Genomic DNA, 20,586 nt, shown 5'->3' on the forward strand with positions numbered 1-20,586 from the left:
TGACCAAAAAAATCTCCGTTTCGCAATTCTGCCTGGTTCAATATATTATGTGCCTTGAATAAACATTCAGTGATCAATAAGTGTTTTTGAGCCTTAAAATACTTGTAAACCATATTGATACACAATATATTTTACATATTAAAAGTCAATATATTTCTTTTCCCATAAATTACTGTAACTGTATGTAAAAAGATACAACACCATAATATTTCCTGAAATGAGAGAAAAATATTGTTCTGTTACATTAGAAAATTAAACTAGAATTCCCTTAGTATAAGATTTAGTCAATTGAATAACTATGTATTTCCCCTGTAATATTTTCACATCATTCTACTTCATTGCCAGTCAGTTGGATTCATCATTTGTAATTCTTAAATATAAGAATCTTATTACATTTTTTATGAACTACATTGTGTTCTATTTGTTGTTAATAAAATTCTGATTGACCCCAAATCTGAGTGTTGATTACAAGCACAGAAAAATATATGTCCACTATGTTATGATTTTAAAAGGTCATTTTGTTTCCTCTTCATATCTGGAACTATTTCTGTACTCAAAGTCTACAGGGACTAGATTAAAAGTTTCTTTTAGTTGTAGAATAATCCTACAGAAACCAATGGGATTTAATTATGTGAAATATTGATCCAGTGCTTGCTCCTTTCCTCATGCTGTTTCCCAATATCTCAACTACCCAGCTAAACATTCCTTCCTCCACACCCACTCCTCTGCTCCTGGATCCTGATGTTTTCTTGAACTTCCTTTTCCTTGCCTCAAGGCCACTTTCTGAACTTCTGGCTGTGTGAATTGTACCTCCAAGTTACCTGTCATGCAGTGGTCTCTCTGGCCTTCCTCTGTTGCTGTTTAGTCACTAAGTCACGTCTGACTCTTTGTGACTCCATGGACTGCAGCACGCCAGGCCTCCCTGTCCTTCACTCCCTGTCCCAGAGTTTGCTCAAATCTCAAATTCACATCCATTGAGTCAGTGATGCCATCTAACCATCTCATCCTCTGTCGTCCCGTTCTCCCCCTGCCCTCAATCTCTCCCAGCATCAGGGTCTTTTCCAATGAATCATCTCAATTCTTCGCATTAGGTGGCCAAAGTATTGGAGCTTCAGCTTCAGCATCAGTCCTTCCAATGAGTAGTCAGGGTTGATTTCCTATTGGCATTCCTCTAGCCCAAGCTACAGTATCCTTCCTCTGGGCTGCTGATCAAGGGACCCTCTCTCTCTCTTTTCCTCTTCTTAGTCTTCTTTCCTTCAATTCTTTCTCTAACTTCAGCCAGAGTGGCTATTACCTCTGGGCCCCATTGCACTCTTTGCGTTTTAGCCAATAGACTCCTTTTTTTGTGTGTGTCATTCTGGCCCTATATTTTCTTATTGCAGTGCCTTAGAATACACTGTTTTTTCAATTGAAACAGTTGCCTTCTCTCTCTGATGTTTCTCCCTGGACCAGATTAACTTGCCCTCTTTCAGATCTTAGCTATACAGTAAATGCCCTACATACGGACCTTCCAGTTGTGAACTTTCAAAGATGCAAATGTGCATTCCATCAACATCAGGTGTGAGTGAAATTGCACACTGCTAATGACCCTTCAGCTCTACCATCTCCCAGCTCCTCTCCCTCCTCCAGTCGGTAACTCTTCTTGTCTGTTCACTCAATGCCAGCCCTTATATGCCAGCTGTTGTACTGTGCTGCTGCTACTGCTGCTAAGTCGCTTCAGTCGTGTCCGACTCTGTGCGACCTCATAGACGGCAGCCCACCAGGCTCCCCCGTCCCTGGGATTCTCCGGGCAAGAACATTGTACTACTGTACTTTACAAGGTACTGCACTGTAAGATTGAAATGTTTTATTTTTTGTGTTTGCCTTTTTATGTATTATTTGTGTGAAAGGTGTTATAAACCTACTACAGTACAGTACTATAAAGCTGATTGTGTTAGTTGGGTTCCTAGGCTTCCTTTGCTGACTTTATGAACAAAATTGGACTAATAAATAGACTCTCGGAAGGGAACATATTCGTGTGTAGAGGACTTACTGTGCCTTCCTCAAGGAAGACCTCCTTGTCCCATCCCAGGTTAAATACTCTGCCCTGTGTGTTCCGGCAGCTTCTGACCTCCATTGAGGAAGTGCAATCCAGCTTTGGGTAACAGAATGCTGTTCTTTCTCATTTTACTATGAACTGTGTGAGGGCAGAGACCAAAAATAAAAGCGTCCACCACATTCAAGGCACCCTTCTAGGTTCTGGGGATACCACGGTGAGGAAAACAGATACGGTCCACCGTGGTATCCCCAGAACCTAGAAGGGTGCCTTGAATGTGGTGGATGCTTTTATTTTTATTTGCATCCTTTTATGTTATAGTCACTGATCCAAGTACCATTCAAACTACTTATAAACTTAGATTTTAAAACACAAAGGTGAATGGTTTCACTCTACTAGAAAAACAAGGTACTTGGTACAAACTAAAAAGATTTTTTTTTTTTAAACACAGCCAGAAATGGCTTTGTCAGGCTGAGCAGATAAGAAGATTCATCAAAATAGCAAACTTGACAGCTGATAACACTTGGAAACCAAACACTGTGAATCAGAGCAAGTGATGGGAAACAAACCAACACTCAAACTCATTCTGGAAAAAAACCCTGTTGTTTTATTATTACTTAGAAAGCACACACAGCAATTTATTGGGATGAAAGAGAAAAGGTAAAATAAGTGAGCATACAAATCCATTTCAGAAGAATCCTTGCCACTTCCCACGAAATCTCAGTCTATCTGAGCTTTTTAAACTGTTGTATTTCTTGTATCTGTAGCCATAATCTGAGTTATGCATATAGATGTATGTAAAACATTGCACCATTGTTAGAAATCCTTTCTCCAAAACCTGCAGTAAGCATGTTTTTCTTCCTGAAAGCTTACTCCAGGTGTGTTCTCAGCTCACGCCATCGTCTCTTTTCTCTGAGTTCGTCTTTGATGACAAGTAAGGATACTTGTGAAGGATGATTTCCCCTTAGTTCTTGACTTTTTCTTTAACTTTTTCTGATTTTTGAGTGAGATTCCCAGTTCTTCCATGATGGCATTGAAAGAGAGACACTAGAGGACATGAAATAATGGAGCATCAGTTTGATCCACTTGTCTCCAGCCTTCATTGATCTGTTTCCTGTCTAGGCTTTTAGGATTATGAGATATTGGTTGATGGTTAACTCTGCTACAGGGTGAATCCCCAGCCAGTTCCCACACCTCCTCCTCCACCCACTGGCCACCCACCTTTTCTACTGGGGGAAACAGATTTGGCAAGTCAGCTGGGCAAATTTTGAGATTTCATTCACAAATGAAGTAGCAGAAAACTACCCAGGTAGGCTCTCAAAATAGAAAACTTACCTTTGCGGAGACACCAAAATAGAGTTAAATTAAGTCATTTCCCCCAGTGAGATGATCCAAACATTGATAGGATTATCAAGGCATACGGACACTTCAGTAATGCTATAGAAAATGAACAAACCTTCTCTACACCAAGGCTTTGTTTTTTTCTCCCATGAAACCTTACTTTGTTCCTAAAATAAAATCTAATTCTTGATGACTTTCCTTTCTGATAAAAAAAAAAAGAAAAAAAAAACAATTTAAAATTTTATATTTTCTCCCCAAAAAAAAAATAAATAAATAAACAAAACAAACAGAGATCTGGCAGCAGCAATGATGCAGCTGTGGTTGAAATGAAAATAATATGGTACTGAACTGCACAGCAAAGATGATGGCATAATATGAAAAGAAAATGGAATTATGAGTATAAAAAGTTATGCATATGCAGATGGCATATATGTGCATAGATGTATCTATTACAATTATGCTATATCTGTTCACATGCACAATATATAAATAGCATAATAAGACATAATTTGCCATCATTTCTTCCCGCCAAGAGAAGATCTTTGAGTGACAAATTTCTGCTTGTATAGGGATTTCTACAAAGTAGTGTTGTTTTTGAAGAGATTGCTCCTAAAACGCTCTCTAAAAACCCAAAGCCTTTGGTAAAGTTTATGGAAGTGCAAGCACTATTCCTTGACCATTAACTCACAAAATGGACAGAGCTGAAAGCCAAATGATCATATACCACCAGCTGATTTCTAGAGGATGTGCGTGCCTGACAGGAAGAAAGTGGTGTCTTATGTGTGCAGAGTACAGAATGTCTTCTGTGGTCCTTCTGTATCAAAGAGCAACATGTTTTTCTGAAAATTGATACCCTACTTTGTTCCATAAAAAAGCTAGTGCATTTGAAACAAGCAGCATTTTTAATTCTTCTACTTGATTTGAGAATCAGACTTAACAAATTTAGATCCTAGGTGTAAATTATTGGTTTACCAGGCTCACACCTCTAAAAAACTAGCTGTTTGCATATCCGTTCTTATTTCTTTTATACCTAAGTGTTTATAGGATTTGAATTTCATTTCCACTTTTCTATGGTACTAAAAAAAAATGAAAATTCAGGTCATGCATGTTAATTTTCTTTCAAATGGTAAGTTGTGGCTTTAGTGAATTGAGAGGGTGTCACACCTCATAAAGAAAATTCAGAAATGTTTTCCACGAATTATACTTCAAAAAATGCAATGGCAAGTGTGTCACAAATGAGATATAATTTTTGTACCCTTATGTGATGTGGAATTTATGTGTTGCTACTAAGATGGAATGAATATTTTATAGTGTCGCTGTGTTAGACAGTGTTGTATTGGGGTTTTGCAAGCTTTGTTCAGAAATTTGTTTGAATGGAAGCAAGTGTTTTTGCATAGGACTTTTCTGGTTTCAGAAAGTTCACTAAGATGGAAGGGGGAGCAGGAGAGAGAAGGAAGGTGTGCCAAGGAGTTTACATACTCTGTGACACATAAACCGCACAACAGCTTTAGAAAGGAGTTGTTATGCCCATTGTATAGGTGGGGAAACTTACTATTAGAAGTATTGGATAACTTGCCCAAGAAATATGATTCATAAGTTAAAGAGCTTGTATTTGAACTCAGCTCATTTGACTCCTCAAACTTAACAGCTTTCACTTGAAATCTCCCACACCATGATGCTTAATTCTTTTAATTAAATCATTATAAAGAGCTCTCTGTGGATTCTTTCCTCATGAAATATGTTAAGAACTATAATCTTTTGTTTCATTTGCATTCTCTAATGCTTGATATTTTTCTCTACTTTTTTTTTTTTTGCCACGTCGTGTGGCATGTTGTATCTTAATTCCGGAACCAGGCATTGAACCTGTGCCCCTTGCAGTGGAAGCCTATGCCTTAACCACTGGGCAACCAGGGAAGTCCCTCAGATGTTTGATTTTAGACAAATCACTTTGTTTTGCAGAGAAAACCACCAAATTGGGCTTCTGTTAATAGACATGGCTCATGTAGGAGATACAACCAGAAAGGGACTCTTAAGTCTTTTCTATTTTGGGTAAAGGGGCAATCACAAATCTTATCTTGATAATACGAATCAATCAAATTTTTCTTTAAAAACAAAACCAATTCCCCCTCCAATTTTTTTATTGCCTGAAAATGCAGCAAACATCTTCTTTGTTTTTTGATTAACCTGGGTATTTATTTCTTGCTGCCTGTGTGAGAAGGCATATAAATATCATTTTATCAGTGGTCTGCTTTCTCTGTCTTTGGTCATAAACTATGATTTCTTTTTGATTCTTATTCTATCTCCAACTGTCAAAAGGAAAATGGCAAGATATTGGGGCTGACCTTTTTGCTTCCAAGTTTTTGCTATAGTCACAAAACAAGATGACCTTTAAGGTCCCTCCCAGCCATGAACTTGAATAAACCACACATTCTCATATCCACAGGAAATGAAAGTGTGAAGGTCATCTTTCAGCTCAGAGTAGCTTGGGAGAGGCTTGTCTTCCTGAGTCAATTTGCCTATTGTAATCTAAGAACTGAAAATACATGTAACATATAAAGACTGAGCTTCTGAAGTATTATCCAAATTATGGTAGCTTTCCAAAGCATTTACTTCCAGACTTGATTTTATGAGCTCCTTTATGTTCATACAATCACACACACACACACACACACACACACACAAACAAACAACAGGTAAGGTGTGAAGGTGTAAATTTCTAAGCTCTTTTGCTAGATACTATCAAGCATAAAAATGCCCACTAGCTGCCTTGCTCTAGAGACAGGAAACTAGATGTAGGATGCTGTAGCAGCATCCTTCAGTGCTTTGCAGACTGGAAACCCCCCTGGTTAGCTTGGATCCTGGGCTGTCCCATTTTTCTCTGGTAGATGGAATTCATGTTTTTAATGGATCTACATAGATGACCATGAATTATAATTGTGAGTCGGCCCCTGGCGTCAGAATGCTGGAATTGAAGTTTAAGCTTACTGGACAGGTGATTATTTTCTTTGACTCAGTTTTTGCATCTATAAACTGAAAATAGTAGTAGAATCCTCTCTTTTTTTTTTTTCTGAAATGTGATGAATTTATTCCTTAGCTTTTAGCAAATAAGAAAAATACTCCCCTGAGGAATCCTTTTCATACAGCTAATATGAGAATCGTTAACCTGACATACGTTAAACACTTAGGCACAGTACCTGGCCCATAGTAATTACTCTGCCTTTAAAATAAAACATTATACATCACTGAAAGTATTTTAAGTCTATGGCGCTTACTGATCTATGTATCTGTCTATCTACGAATGTATGTAGAGTCCCTTGCACAACAAGGTGATCAAACCAGTCAGTCCTAAAGGAAATCAACCCTGAATATTCATTGGAAGGACTGAGGCTGAAGCTGAAGCTCCAGTACACCTGATGCCAAGAGCCAAATGATTGGAAAAGACTCTGACGCTGAGTAAGACTGAAAGCAGGAGGAGAAAGTGATGACAGAGGATGGGATGGTTGGATGGCATCACCAGTTCAATGGACATGAACTTGGGCAAACTCTGAGAGATGATGAGGAACAGGGAAGCCTGGTGTGCTGCAGTCCATGGCGTCGTAAAGGACACTACTGAGCCACTGAACAATAGCAACAATCTATCATCTATCTATCATCTATTTTTTGTGTGTGTGTGTGAAGCAGAGAAACAGTAAAAAGTTGATATTTCTTTAATTTTAGCCTTTGTATGTCCTTCTTTGCACTAATTCCTTTGAATATTTTATAAACAGTGTTTTACTTTAAGTAGGTTCTGTGCATGTTTAACGGAGAAGGCAATGGCACCCCACTCCAGTACTCTTGCCTGGAAAATTCCGGGGACAGAGGAGCCTGGTGGGCCGCAGTCCATGGGGTCGCTAAGAGTTGGACAAGACTCTGTGACTTCACTTTCACTTTTCACTTTCTTGCATTGGAGAAGGAATTGGCAACCCACTCCAGTGTTCTTGCCTGGAGAATCCCAGGGACGGGGGAGCCTGGTGGGCTGCCGTCTATGGGGTCCAAAAGAGTTGGACACGACTGAAGCGACTTAGCAGCAGCAGCAGCAGTGCATGTTTAAAGCATAGAATTTTCAACACCTATTATTACTTGTTTTACCCAGCCCATAACATGCTTTGGTATTTATGTAGTAACAGGTTTTTATGACAGCTTGTATCTTGTTCACAATAGGTGCTCATCTATAAGAAGGAAATGGAAACTAACTTCACTTCTCGTCATTTAAACGTGTAATCATCTTTGTGCTTATGGGCCCCCATTTACAATGAATCACTATGATGGTATGTTTGATGGGAAAATTCACTGATAAATGAATTTGTATAGTAATAAATGATAGTACTGCTATCATGCTGTTCCTGACTCTATCCAAAGATAAAGTGGTGTGTGTGTGTGTGTGTGTGTGATTTCTCTTGTAGAAGAAAGGGAACTGAGAAATAGAAGTTAGTCTATTAGAGACTGCAGCTGAAACTTCAACTAGCACTATACCAAGGGAACATTTCATGCAAAGATGGGCTCGATAAAGGACAGAAATGGTATGGACCTAACAGAAGCAGAAGATATTAAGAAAAGGTGGCAAGAATATACAGAACAACTGTACAAAAAAGAGCTTCATGACCCAGATAATCATGATGGTGTGATCACTCACCTAGATAGATGCCAGACATCCTGGAATATGAAGTCAAGTGGGCTTTAGAAAGCATCACTACGAACAAAGCTAGTGGAGGTGATGATGATGGAATTCCAGTTGAGCTATTTCGAATCCTGAAAGATGATGCTGTGAAAGTGCTGCACTCAATATGCCAGCAAATTTGGAAAACTCAGCAGTGGCCACAGGACTGGAAAAGGTCAGTTTTCATTCTAATCCCAAAGAAAGGCAATGCCAGAGAATGCTCAAACTACCGCACAGTTGAACTCATCTCACACGCTAGTAATGCTCAAAATTCTCTAAGCCAGGCTTCAGCAGTATGTGAACCGTGAACTTCCAGATGTTCAAGCTGGTTTTAGAAAAGGTAGAGGAACCAGAGATCAAATTGCCAACATTTGCTGGATCATCAAAAAAGCAAGAGAGTTCCAGAAAAAACATCTATTTTTGCTTTATTGACTATGCCAAAGCCTTTGACTGTGTGGATCACAATAAACTGGAAAATTCTGAAACAGATGGAAATACCAGACCCCCTGACCTGCTTCTTGAGAAACCTATATGCAGGTCAGGAAGCAATAGTTAGAACTGGACATGAAACAACAGACTGGTTCCAAATAGGAAAATGTCAAGACTGTATATTGTCACCCTGCTTATTTAACTTATATGCAGAGTACATCATGAGAAACGCTGGGCTGGAAGAAGCACAAGCTGGAATCAAGATTGCCGGGAGAAATATCAATAACTTCAGATATGCAGATGACACCACCCTTATGGCAGAAAGTGAAGAAGAACTAAAGAGCCTCTTGATGAAAGTGAAAGAGGAGAGTGAAAAAGTTGGCTTACAGCTCAACATTCAGAAAACTAAGATCATGGCATCTGGTCCCATCACTTCATGGGAAATAGATGGGGAAACAGTGGAAACAGTGGCTGACTTTATTTTTTTGGGCTCCAAAATCACTGCAGATGGTGACTGCAGCCATGAAATTAAAAGACGCTTACTCCTTGGAAGGAAAGTTATGACCAACCTAGATAGCATATTCAAAAGTGGAGATATTACCTTGCCAACAAAGGTCCGTCTAGTCAAGGCTATGGTTTTTCCAGTGGTCACGTATGGATGCGAGAGTTGGACTGTGAAGAAAGCTGAGCACTGAAGAATCGATGCTTTTGAACTGTGGTGTTGGAGAAGACTCTTGAGAGTCCCTGGACTACAAGGAGATCCAACCAGTCCATCCTAAAGGAGATCAGTCCTGGGTGTTCATTGGAAGGAATGATGCTGAAGCTGAAACTCCAATACTTTGGCCACCTCATGCGAAGAGTTGACTCATTGGAAAAGACTCTGATGCTGGGAGGGATTGGGGGCAGGAGGAGAAGGGGCTGACAGAGGATGAGATGGCTGGATGGCATCATCGACTCGATGGACATAAGTTTGAGTGAACTCCGGGAGTTGCTGATGGACAGGGAGGCCTGGTGTGCTGCGATTCATGGGGTAGCAAAGAGTTGGACAGGACTGAACCGAACTGATCTATAGCTTTCGTAGCTTTAAAAGAATAGGGACCCATGTACAGAAGAACGTACTTGCAAGGCAGGAATAGAGATGCAGAGAACAGACTTGTGGACCAAGGGAGTGATGGGAATGGTGGGACGAATTGGGAGAGTAGAATTGGCATACATACACTGCTGTGGGTGAAGCAGATACTGGTGGGAGACTGCTGTATAGCACAGGGAGTTCAATTCAGTGCTCTGTGATGACCTAGAGGGGTGGAGTGGGGCAGGGTAGGATAGGAGGGAGGCTCAAGAGGGAGAGGATATATGTATACATATAGTCGATTTACATTGTTGCACCGCAGAAATCAATAAGACATTGTAAAGCAACTACATCCCAAGTCTTTTAAAAAGGAGATACTGCTTTATTCTGCAGAAAGTCTTTCCTCTTGTACACTTCTTTGGTGTGTATGGTGTGTTCCCATCAACTCCCTTTCCTTCCCTTCTCCTGCCTTGTTTTACCTCCTTTTCTGGCTTGTTTCTCTTTATAATTGCTGACTACATGGCACCTTCTTTGGATTAACCGTGATAATTGATTTCTTGGTACAGCTTCCCTGATAGCTCAGTTGGTGAAGAATCTGCTTGCAGTGCAGGGGACCGTGGTTTGACTCCTGCATCTGGAAGATCTGCTGGAGGAAGGGAAGGCTACTCACTTCAGTATTCTGGCCTGGAGAATTCCATGGACAGTCCATGAGGTTGCAAAGAGTCATAGATGACTGAATGACTTTCACTTCACTTGTGAATCTGAACATAAATTATTCTCTCCTGACACCTTTGTTCTATTATTGCAACTATTTCCTGGAAGGATTGGGAGGAGCTAATTAAGTTCTCCTTTTGTAACTAAAATAAAATGCCTTGGGGAGAGGGGTGGGACCTAAAGTGCAGAATGTTTTTTATACCATAGGAAAAGTTATGTGCCTGGATTTGATTTTCGTTTACAATATTGAAAGAACCCAGCCTAAGCCATCTGGGACAGGCTTTCATATTGGTTGCAAACTTGGCATCAGGATGTGAATATCAGGTTGATTTCTCATTGTATATTCCATTTTTATGCATTCAGTGCTTTCATTCTTTAGTACTGTTTAGGAGAACTACTTTGAATACATAACTTCAAGGGTTTTTCTGACACGTTATTTTTTAGAAGGTCGGGCCTACCGAAGAATGTAATACAGGTTTTACATTTTGTATAGTTTTCTTCCTTTAATTTATTAGACTCCTTATTCAAAGACACTTGAAGTGATCCGTAACAGTGTGTAATAAATTTTCACCTTATGCTTAGAAGAAGAGAATGATATTGGTAATATTAAAGTCATTTTACTGCTACAAAAATCTTTTATTTTATATATAGGCTTTAACTTAAAGGCAAGCTGTGATTTCAAGTCTTGCTGTAAAACCATTCTTAGAAAAATACAGAATATCAGGAGATATAGTAGGGAATACTTTGCTGAGAAATAATGTGATTATTACTACTATTGTTATTATTTTCTCAGTCAGCAGAGGCAGTGTCTCAGTAATTTTTTTTTAACAAGAAGGACTAAGCATTCACATCCTTTGAAGTTATTAAACTCTCAGGCCTTGTGTGGATGTAAACCTATGTTCAATACGTTCTGGGCCTAGAATCCAGAAGTTGTTCAAGGAACATGACAGAAGACTCCTGCTCATGTGCTTGCTGTCTTAAGGTTTTGGAAGTCTGGTTGCCTATCTGCACAAGTGTTTTACTTCTCAGGATAATTGATGATCTGAGAACAGAGATCGGGCTTCAATTATTCCACACGAATTACAGGAAGGAGAGTCTTAGAGGAAAAATGCATGCGCTATCTTTGTGTGCAGTTCCCATATCCTAGAACTCAAAATTTGAGCATCATTTACTCTAGTTTTATCAGCTTTCTGAGTTTGTTCAGAAACCCTGGGTCATCTTTTTTGTGACCATCCTTGGAGTTAAAAAAAAAACAAAACAGATCTGTGAGGTTGAGAGTCACCATGGTAGCTTCCATAATAGTGGTTGTGATGAATTGTGCCCTGGAGCTCATGAGGAAGTTGATTCTCCTCTGAGTTTGTACAGAAACTCTCAAGTGGAGGACATTTCAACACTGAATGAAAATGTCATAGTGTGGTCCCCTCCCTTCTCCTCACCTGTGACTCAGCAGCTACTGCTTTCACAGACCGCTTCACTGCATTTTTTATGCTTTAAACTGGCTCTTCACAGGCCCCTAGCGGCCTATCTTCTCTTGCTTTGGCTGTAGCACATAGATACCGATAGCTCATGTTTCCTAGCTCCTTTTAATGCCATGTTTCACCATCTCTATGTCCTTTTACCCTCTTTCTTCTGTATTGCATTTTTGTCCCCAGACCTGAGGCTTCTTGCTGACATTTTCGCTCTCTCAGATTCTAGATTTAAGCTTCTAATTTCTTGCATGAAGGCATGCTCCGGAACTCCTTGTTTCTTATCCGAGGCCTTTAAACTAAAATATATACATCCATGGGGGACACAGGGTTACTTGGCACCAAACACACACGGATCATCTTTCTTGGGTTCACTTTTATTTAAGGATTTTATTTAGAATTTTTTTTCCTTCCATTAAATTAAATGTAAGTATAGTGTGTGATGTCATTTCTTCTCTCTCTCTTTTTACTTGGTGTGACTGTCCACAATCCCCAAGCTCTTAGGGCAGCTGTTCTCAGCCATTTTTGCACCAGAGACTGGTTTCATGGAAGACAATTTTTTCCAAGAAAAATTGGGCGAGGACTGATTCTAGGGCACACAACCTAGAGCCCTCACAAGCGTAGTTCACAGTAGGGTTCATGCTAATCTAATACCACTGCTGATCTGACAGGAGGTGAAGCTCAGGCGGCAATGCAAAAGGTAGGGAGTGGCTGTAAATACGGACGGGCTCCGCTTGTGGCTCAGCCTGCAATACAGGAGACAGACGAAGTTTCGCTTGCTTGCCCCCAACTCACATCCTGCTGTGTGGCCCAGGGACTGGGGACCCCTGTCTCAGGATATAGGGCAGTTTATTTCCCTCTAACATTAGTGATGATTTCATAGAAAGTTTTGAAATACGAAGTTAGCACCGAGGCAGAACATTTTGATACTAATCTATGTGCTTTTTCCAGTTCTTCTATATCTCAGCCTCTTTTTTTCTACTTCTAAAGCGAGAGCTTTCATATGCATTGCCCTCAGGGTAGGGTTGACACAGGGGAAAAACTAGTCAAAGTTGCAGCTTTGAGTTCTTAAATGAACTTGTATGGATCTATAGAGGTCTTTGCTGTCTTTGAAGCTATTAATTACAATAGTCAGGTGTTTGAAAGGAGAAAAAAGAAGGTACTTGGAGTTGTAAATGTTCAGAGCCTTCTGGATCCAGTATATATGACTGGGCCAAGTGGGGAAGATTGGAGTGTTCGGTATCTGCTTTCAAGGAGAAACATCCAACCAGGTATGGGAAAGCCTAAACCCCAAGGGATACCTGAGAAGGGTCCCTCACTTGTCAGTGCTGGGATAAAACTCCCAAGGAGTAGGAGAAGGCAAACAGCCTGATAGGTGGTGGGGGACTCAGAATACGGGGAAATTGTGCCCACTCTCTGGCCCAGACTCTCAGATGAAGCCGTCACTTGAGTGGAGACATGTCCCTGGGCTACCAGGGGGCCAGCTGGAGATTGTCTTTGGGTCTCCCATGGCCTCTGACCATTCTCAAGAGCAGCTGCCCCAGAAAAAGCACAGAAGTGGCAGATGGGCGTGACCCACCAGGCCCATTGTCCAAAGAACAGAGTTGTTTCTGTAGTGAGGGCAGGCTGCAGCGGGGCTCATGTGGCCAGCCAGAGGAGAGCAGCTCTCTGCCTAGAAGTGGCAAAAATATGTTTCCCTGCCAACCCAAAGTGTCCGACAGTGCCTTTTCCTCTCTGGCATCATTGTCAAAGGTCAGTGTGACTTTCATCTCTGACCCTCTAGCTTATCTTTGGCTTCCTTACATCTCTTTGGGCTTCCCTTGTAGCTCAGTCAGTAAAGAATCTGCCTGCAGTGCAGGAGACTTGGGTTCGATCCCTGGGTTGGGACATCCCTGGGGAAGGAAACGGCAACCCACTCCAGTATCCTTGCCTGGAAAATCTCATGGACAGAGGAGCCTGGTGGGCTGCAGTCCATGGAGTCGCAAAGAGTCTGGCATGACTGATCAACTAACACTTAACATTTAATATCTCTTGAGCCTGCACCAGCCCCTCTGATAAGCTAGGAGGCTGCCTACTTCCTCTGCATATTGGCCCCGTACAAATGTGCCCAGGCTCTGCCTGGCAGCCTGAGTTAATACCATGTGTCCCCTCACTTCACAGAGAAGAGGGCTTGGTCTTTCTAGCAACTCAGAGGCTGTGTTAGGAGGATGAGATAGTTGAATGGTATCACTGACTCAATGGACATGAGTCTGAGCTCTGGGAGCCTGGTGTGCTGCAGTCCCTGGGGTTGCAAAGAGTCAGACACGACAGAGTGACTGAACTGACATGTATACATATGTGCGTGTGTATCTACAGGCTCCCCAGGTGGTGCAGACCATAAAGAACCCAATGTAGGAACTAGAGGAGAGGTGGGTTCCATCTCTGAGTTGGGAAGATCCCCTGGAGTAGGAAATGGCAACTCACTCCAGTATTCTTGACTGGGAAATCCCATGGACAGTGGAAGTTGGCTGGTTACAGTCCATGGGGTTGCAAAGAGTTGAACACGACTGAACACACATGCATGCATGCATATATGTATACACACATATATATATACACACACACATATATGTTCTCCAAGCTTTTTTCTCCTCTGCTTCTACACTTTAATTTTCTTCCCACTCTTTGTGAGAATTTAAAAAATGCCATGGTTGGAAGAGAGTTTTAACTGCAACCCCCTCATTCCACAGATGACCAAGTTGAGGAGGAGGGAAGTATTATACAGTGCCTTGCCTAGAGACACAGCGATTCAGCAGAGGTCCAGGGACCTGAATTCTTGGCTCGTGGTTCCCAAGTCACCTTTCCGTTGGGCCACAGATGTCTTTCAGGGGTTGATTTACATGGTGGTGTCAACCTGTACACTGGAAAAGTTATTTCTAAATGGATGCTAATTGCTTCTTGGCCTCTCTGTTAATTAATGAATGTTTGGGTTTCCAGGCAAAGAAAAGCCTCTTTGCACAATTAACAGAAATAACCTGATTAGAGAGACTTCTCCAAATCGTGTGCTAAGTAAGTTAATCAGACCATAGAAGAAATAAAGTCAAGGACGCTTGGAAGCATCTGATAATGTGCCAAATTTCAGTGAGAAAACAAAATTACCAAATTGTGTTAGGTTATCTACGGACAGTAGTTTTTTCCAGCTCTTATGGTTGGTAAAGACTAAGTGATCAGGAAAACATTCTTATTTGAAGTTGAAAAATCTGAGTATTTGAAGTCTGACCACTCCAGTTGAAAAAAAGAAAGAAAATTCTGGCTAAGCTAAATTTAAAATTATAATCACTAGGGAGAACTACAGTGGCTTCATTACGTCACTCAGGTTTTACTCATTGTTTTTGTATCTGGACATACACATTGTGATGCGGAAATGCGTTGCAGCGCAGTATGGCCAATTAGCCACGTTTGGGCTGACAACGATGAAGCTTAGATTCTGCAGGGTGTGGAAACCACATAGCACATTTGTATTGTTGGTTTTCTATCACAAGAATGCCCTTCTCTTTGCAAATAGAATTTCTTTGAAAACTTAAGGGAGAATCCCACTTTCCATGATACCAGTCTCTGTGGAGAAGATTTAGAAAGCAAAAATGGTTTTAATATGCCTGTGCATCTGGACATAAAATTCTATAACTGTGAGAAGCATAATGAGATGGTTCCTAAAGGCAAGTTAAAACTGCAGCGTCAAGCAGAAATTTTTCATTATCTATAAGAGTTAATTAATAATGCCATTTGGCACAGTTAGATGTGCAGAAAATAGTACAAGAAGTAAGAATGTTTTGTTTCCCATTTGCTTTTCAAGGCTGTTCAGGCTGCTTTTAAATTGCTTACTAGGAAATAGACCTTAGAGTGTAAGGGTCATGGGTTTGGAAACTAATTGGGATTCATTATTTTGCTGCTTTGCCACAGATGGCTCATATAGAACATAAGATAATGTGAGGCAAATGCACTGAGGTATTTGGAAATAATTTTCCTTGGATAGGTTTACAGTCATATAATCTAGCTGATTTTCCTAAAGGCACAGTCTCTATCCACCACGTATTCCTTGGGTAGTTCCAATTTTGCTGGAAAAACTTTAAGATAATTCAATTTATAATTTTAGTCTGAAACAAAACAAGCTTTATTTTTTTTGCCTTATTGCAAAAGACAAAAGCTTGTATTGAGGCTATACAAGCTTGTTAAGAAATAAATTAGACAACATCACATGCTCCACAGTTGCTTTACAATCTTCTCATACCCCACTGCTCTCTTCCTAGCTTTAAACAATGTTTCTCAGGGTATCTTGACTGTGTTCAGTTGTTCAGTTGTGTCTGACTCTTTGGTGACCCATGGACTGTAGTCCGCCAAGCTCCTCTGTCCATGGGATGTTCCAGACAAGAATACTGGAGAAGGTTGCCATTTCCTGCTCCAGGGGAATCTTCTTGTCTTGTGTCTCCTGCATTGACAGGTGGATGCTTTACCACTAGTGCCACCCGAGAAGCCCTTCTCAGAGTATAATCCACAGATAATCTGTCAGTGTTAGTAAAAACTCACATTTCCTGTCTAATTTGAAGTCACACTGCTATATTCAAATAACTTTTAATAAAAACTCCTGCTTACCAACTACCTTTAAGTAAAACAATTGTATTTTGGATTGTTGGGGAAAAACTCTTTTAAGAAAAAATACTTTAAAAAATGATCCTTGTTTTGAAGACGATTTCAAAAAAAAGTCATGCACCTGGTCTAATTTTAGAAAAAAACTGCTGTATTTGAGCTATTTTTATGTAAACTAATGTGCACAGCTACTTTTAAGCATTCATGATCAGATTTAGTTAAAATTCCAATTCCTGGGCTATATTCACTGTAGAGGAATCTCTGGAGGTGCAAACTATATATTCTGTATCTTAAATAATTTCCCCAGGGGATTCTGATGTACACTGAAGTCTGAAAACCAGCGACATGAAAAATAGAGCTTAAAATTTTCTTGTATGTTCAAGTTCTCTCTCTCTCTCTTTTTTTTTCTAAATTCACTTAAAATGCAATGACTTGTCCTGGAGTCATTGTGGGCTTAGTGGTTATTTACTCGATGGAAGAATTGGTTGTCTGAAAGCATATATGAAAGGAGAAAGAGGAGAAGGTAAGAAACCAGGGTCTGAAATGAAGGGAAGTTTCTCAAGGGAGGAACAAGTCACAAGACAGAGCAGGAAACTTACCTACCTGAGTATCTTGAGCAGGCCTACCACTTAGCTAAACAGGAAGATCATCATTTGAATATTATGGCATTTCTACCTCAAAGATGTGCACAGTTTCTTCTTCTCTCTAGAGAGGGTTTATTAAATATTTAATGCTAAATATATCTTGCTTGGAATTAACAATCCTACCTCTAGAATTGAGAAACGGCAACAACCTGAGTGCCTATTATAGACATAAGAGTATGCTTTAGGTCACTACTATATAGATTCTGTGATCTAACAGGTTTGGGAAGTGCTGGATACTTTTCCAACTTGTTGCAAATTCTCAATGCAGCCTAACATATTAAACATACTGAAATGTTATGTAGTAAAGGGACATTTTTCCTGGTGTTCAACTGGTTACTCAGCCATGAAAATCTAATTTGAGATTTGGCCAATGAGTCATTTTCACAAACACGCCTTTAACACAACCATATGACCTAGAAACTATACCCCTCTATTACATATAAGAAACCAAGGCTCTGAGAAATTCAGTTACTTGTCTATAGACATTCAGTATGTGGCTCCATTAGAACTTGAACCTAAGTTTGGCTGCTTTAGAAAATTCTCTTCTAAGAGACTGTTCTAAGAGTCTCTTCTAAGACTCTGGGTCATTGTCTCATGTCTATTTCAGAGTCGACTGTTAGTAAAGCTGAAATAAAATCTTGGAAAAGACAAAACTGACACTACTGTATGCTAAAACATTTTGAAACCATAAAATAATATAAAACTATCAGAATTAGTTATGGACTTCTCCAGGCAAGAATACTGGAGTGGGTTGCCATGTCTTCTTCCGGGGGATCTTCCCGACCCAGGGATCTAACCTGTGTCTCTCATGTCTCCTACATTGGCAGATGGGTTCTTTGCCACTAGGGCTGCCTGGGAAGCTATTTACAGTGTAAAGTAGTTCATAAATATTAATTTTATCCAAACCTCTGAATCATACTTTTAAATGATGCTCTGTATAAAAAGGTAAGTTTTGTTACCATTAATCCTGATCATCTATACCTCATATACAGCCCTTGAACTTTTTGAGTAGCATTTTTGGTTTATTATATATAGTCCTTGGGAAAATAAATTTATGTAATTTGTGGTTTCTATATGTAGAATCAATGAATTATGAATTATATAATGTTTATCCCAATATCTGTTTTTTTTTTTTTTTTTTATCATGAGGATGTGAGCTCTTAGGGCAAACAGTATGTTGCTTTTACCTAAATAAATGCTAATAAATCTTAGTGTAATTTATAGATATTTTCTTAAAAGTGTATTTATTTAAAGAAGAAACCAAGACTGAGAAACAATCATGGCGAGAGTCAACTTTCCTGAACATGCTTTACTAGAGAAATATAGAGTTCATTGAAGAGACTTGCGATTCAGAAATTGGAACCCATTTAAAGCTAAGCAAAGAGAAGGTAAAAAGGTACATGATTGCACAGATGGCCTATGTCTACTTCTGAGAAATATATTTTGGGGGATCACTTCAAATGTCAAAATGTAACCCCATTAAGAAGAACAAAGACAGATGGATCCGTATTGAGGGAAGATGAAAAGCATCTTCAAATCCCCTATTCATTGTGAAGAGGAACAAGCTCAGAGGGACAGCAGGCAGGTTTTGTCACAACAAATTAAGTATGTTGTTGGCTTTCTATGTCACCAAGCTCAGTTAGAGTGAAAATTACTTACAGCATTTGAATGCAGGTGGAAAATAAATTTATAGAGATTTGTAACTAATGTATAGTGGAATTTTTTTTTCTCTATTTTCTTCTCCTTGTCCTTCTCCCTAGTATACTTGGAAGGAATTGAAAATGGCAAAGGATCCAGAGAAATGAGTGTGAAAGCAGCAAGGCTCAGAAAGATTGCTACAAAAACAAAAAATTCTATCCTAGATGAGTAGGGTGGGAATGAAATAACATCTTGTGAAAAGATGTTCATCAGTGCAAAGAAAGAGGCCGAGTGAGTGGAAAATACAAGAGGCTAGGCATCAATTTCTAGCTTAGGAATTTGCTTGGAGGTTGCAAAAAATAATCTATAGCTTGAAAAATCACAGTTCCTTGAAGACTGAACATACTATCTAACTGAACCTACAGAAGACTGTCAATTTCTACAAATAAATGTTACTTGAGAGATCCCTACTCAGGGATCATCTTTGACTATGTTATGTCTTCCTGAAAGTGAAAGTGAAGTTGCTCAGTAGTGTCTGACTCTTTGCGACTCCATGGACTGTAGCCCACCAGGCTTCTCCATCCATGGGGTTTTCCAGGCAAGAATACAGGAGTTGGTTGCCATTTCCTTCTCCAGGGGAATCTTCCCCACCCAGGGATTGAACCCAGGTCTCCCGCATTGCAGGCAGATGCTTTACCCTCTGCGCCACCAAGGAAGCCAATGCTCTTCCTCTGTGGTACCTGAGGTTTCATTTTCTAGGTTTAGTTTTCATTTTCTAGGCCTTTTTTTTGTATCTTTAAAATCTAACACATCTTTGAATCTCTGTGTTAATGATACATTTCAAATAGTAGACTCAATTTGAATTAAAAATTAACATTGTTAAGGAGTTATGAAAAGATGAGGCTTTAGACAGTTGGAAAGTGTGGCTTTACAGAGCATATGGTACTGGGAGAAAGAAAGGGGAGAAAAGTTTCACAAAGATGAAAAGACTGCCACAAAATAACAATTTGTTTTCATGCTTCACACTGCTGAATAGCTGAACCTACTTTTGTATGAGGAAAAAGTTGTTTAATCTTAATACATGAAAATACAACTAAGATAACCATTCTCTCAATGGTATAGCAAATTGCTGTAAATGCACATATTTTGGAGTCTGTATACATCTAACATACCTCTGTTTCAACATCAAATGCACATGTGTTTCTAGTGCATTGAATTCAATGTTCAGAGTACGTGAGTTTTGCTATCTTAAACAAGGGTGGGGGTTATGGCTATTTATGTTTAGTAGACACAGATACCATCAACAACACTAATTAGCAGAAACAGTTTCTACTGAGGTACACCTTCTTTTTTTTTTTTTTTTTAATGATTACACAGTGTGAATTGAGGACTGTGTCCGAATCCCTTTCTCCTCTCGAATTAATTTGCCACATTCTAAATCCGTAGATAAAGTGGTTCCAGAAGTGGAGTTGGTTGGATGGGTTTGCTTACACTGCAGTCCATAAAAGAAACAAAAAGCCTTGCATGCAAAAGAAATGAGAAAAATATAGAAAAATGAATAAATCAGAAGCAAAAAAATGAGTGTTTAAATGAAAATTTAAATCAAATGACAATTATGAGAAGCACATTAAAGCATAACATATACAAGCTTTTATTTTTCAAATTAGTTGCATAAAACAAGACACCTCAAGAGCAAATTGAAAGTTAAAACAAAGCAGATCAGTCCATTCTCCCTTTTAGTTAAGGACAGTTTTCTCTAACAAGGTCTAGGAAAGTGGTACTTAATGTTCTCACAATTGCCTTGTAATTTCGGGAAAATTTTCATGATGAAACTAGGTTATAATCAATCATCCCCATCTTTGGATATGTTTCCACTTAAAGAGAGTGGGACTCATATGAGATTATTAATCAGAACTGGGTATATTATTTGG

General features: G+C 39.6%; 1 protein-coding gene across 3 annotated transcripts in view; it reads right to left on the reverse strand.

The window, feature by feature from the left end:
* Nucleotides 1-2,625: 2,625 nt before the first annotated feature.
* Nucleotides 2,626-20,586, reverse strand: part of GRIK1 (glutamate ionotropic receptor kainate type subunit 1) — a 465,964-nt gene continuing 448,003 nt past the window's right edge. Inside the window, exons 16-17 of one of the 3 annotated variants that reach the window (XM_086412991.1) lie at nt 3,492-3,578; nt 2,794-3,082 (exon numbers count right to left, since the gene is read on the reverse strand). In XM_086412991.1, the coding sequence (XP_086269117.1) occupies nt 2,927-3,082; nt 3,492-3,578 (243 nt within the window). In that variant the 3' untranslated portion in view covers nt 2,794-2,926. Of the gene's footprint in view, nt 3,083-3,491; nt 3,579-19,981; nt 20,175-20,586 lie in introns of those variants that run through there. The other 2 variants (XM_086413002.1, XM_086413013.1) reach the window with 2 other exon arrangements.

Source organism: Bos grunniens, chromosome 1, assembly GCF_055505025.1.
Source record: "Bos grunniens cultivar Pamir isolate PY7600 chromosome 1, Bosgru_T2T1.0, whole genome shotgun sequence".
NCBI classification, from domain to species: Eukaryota; Metazoa; Chordata; class Mammalia; order Artiodactyla; family Bovidae; genus Bos; species Bos grunniens.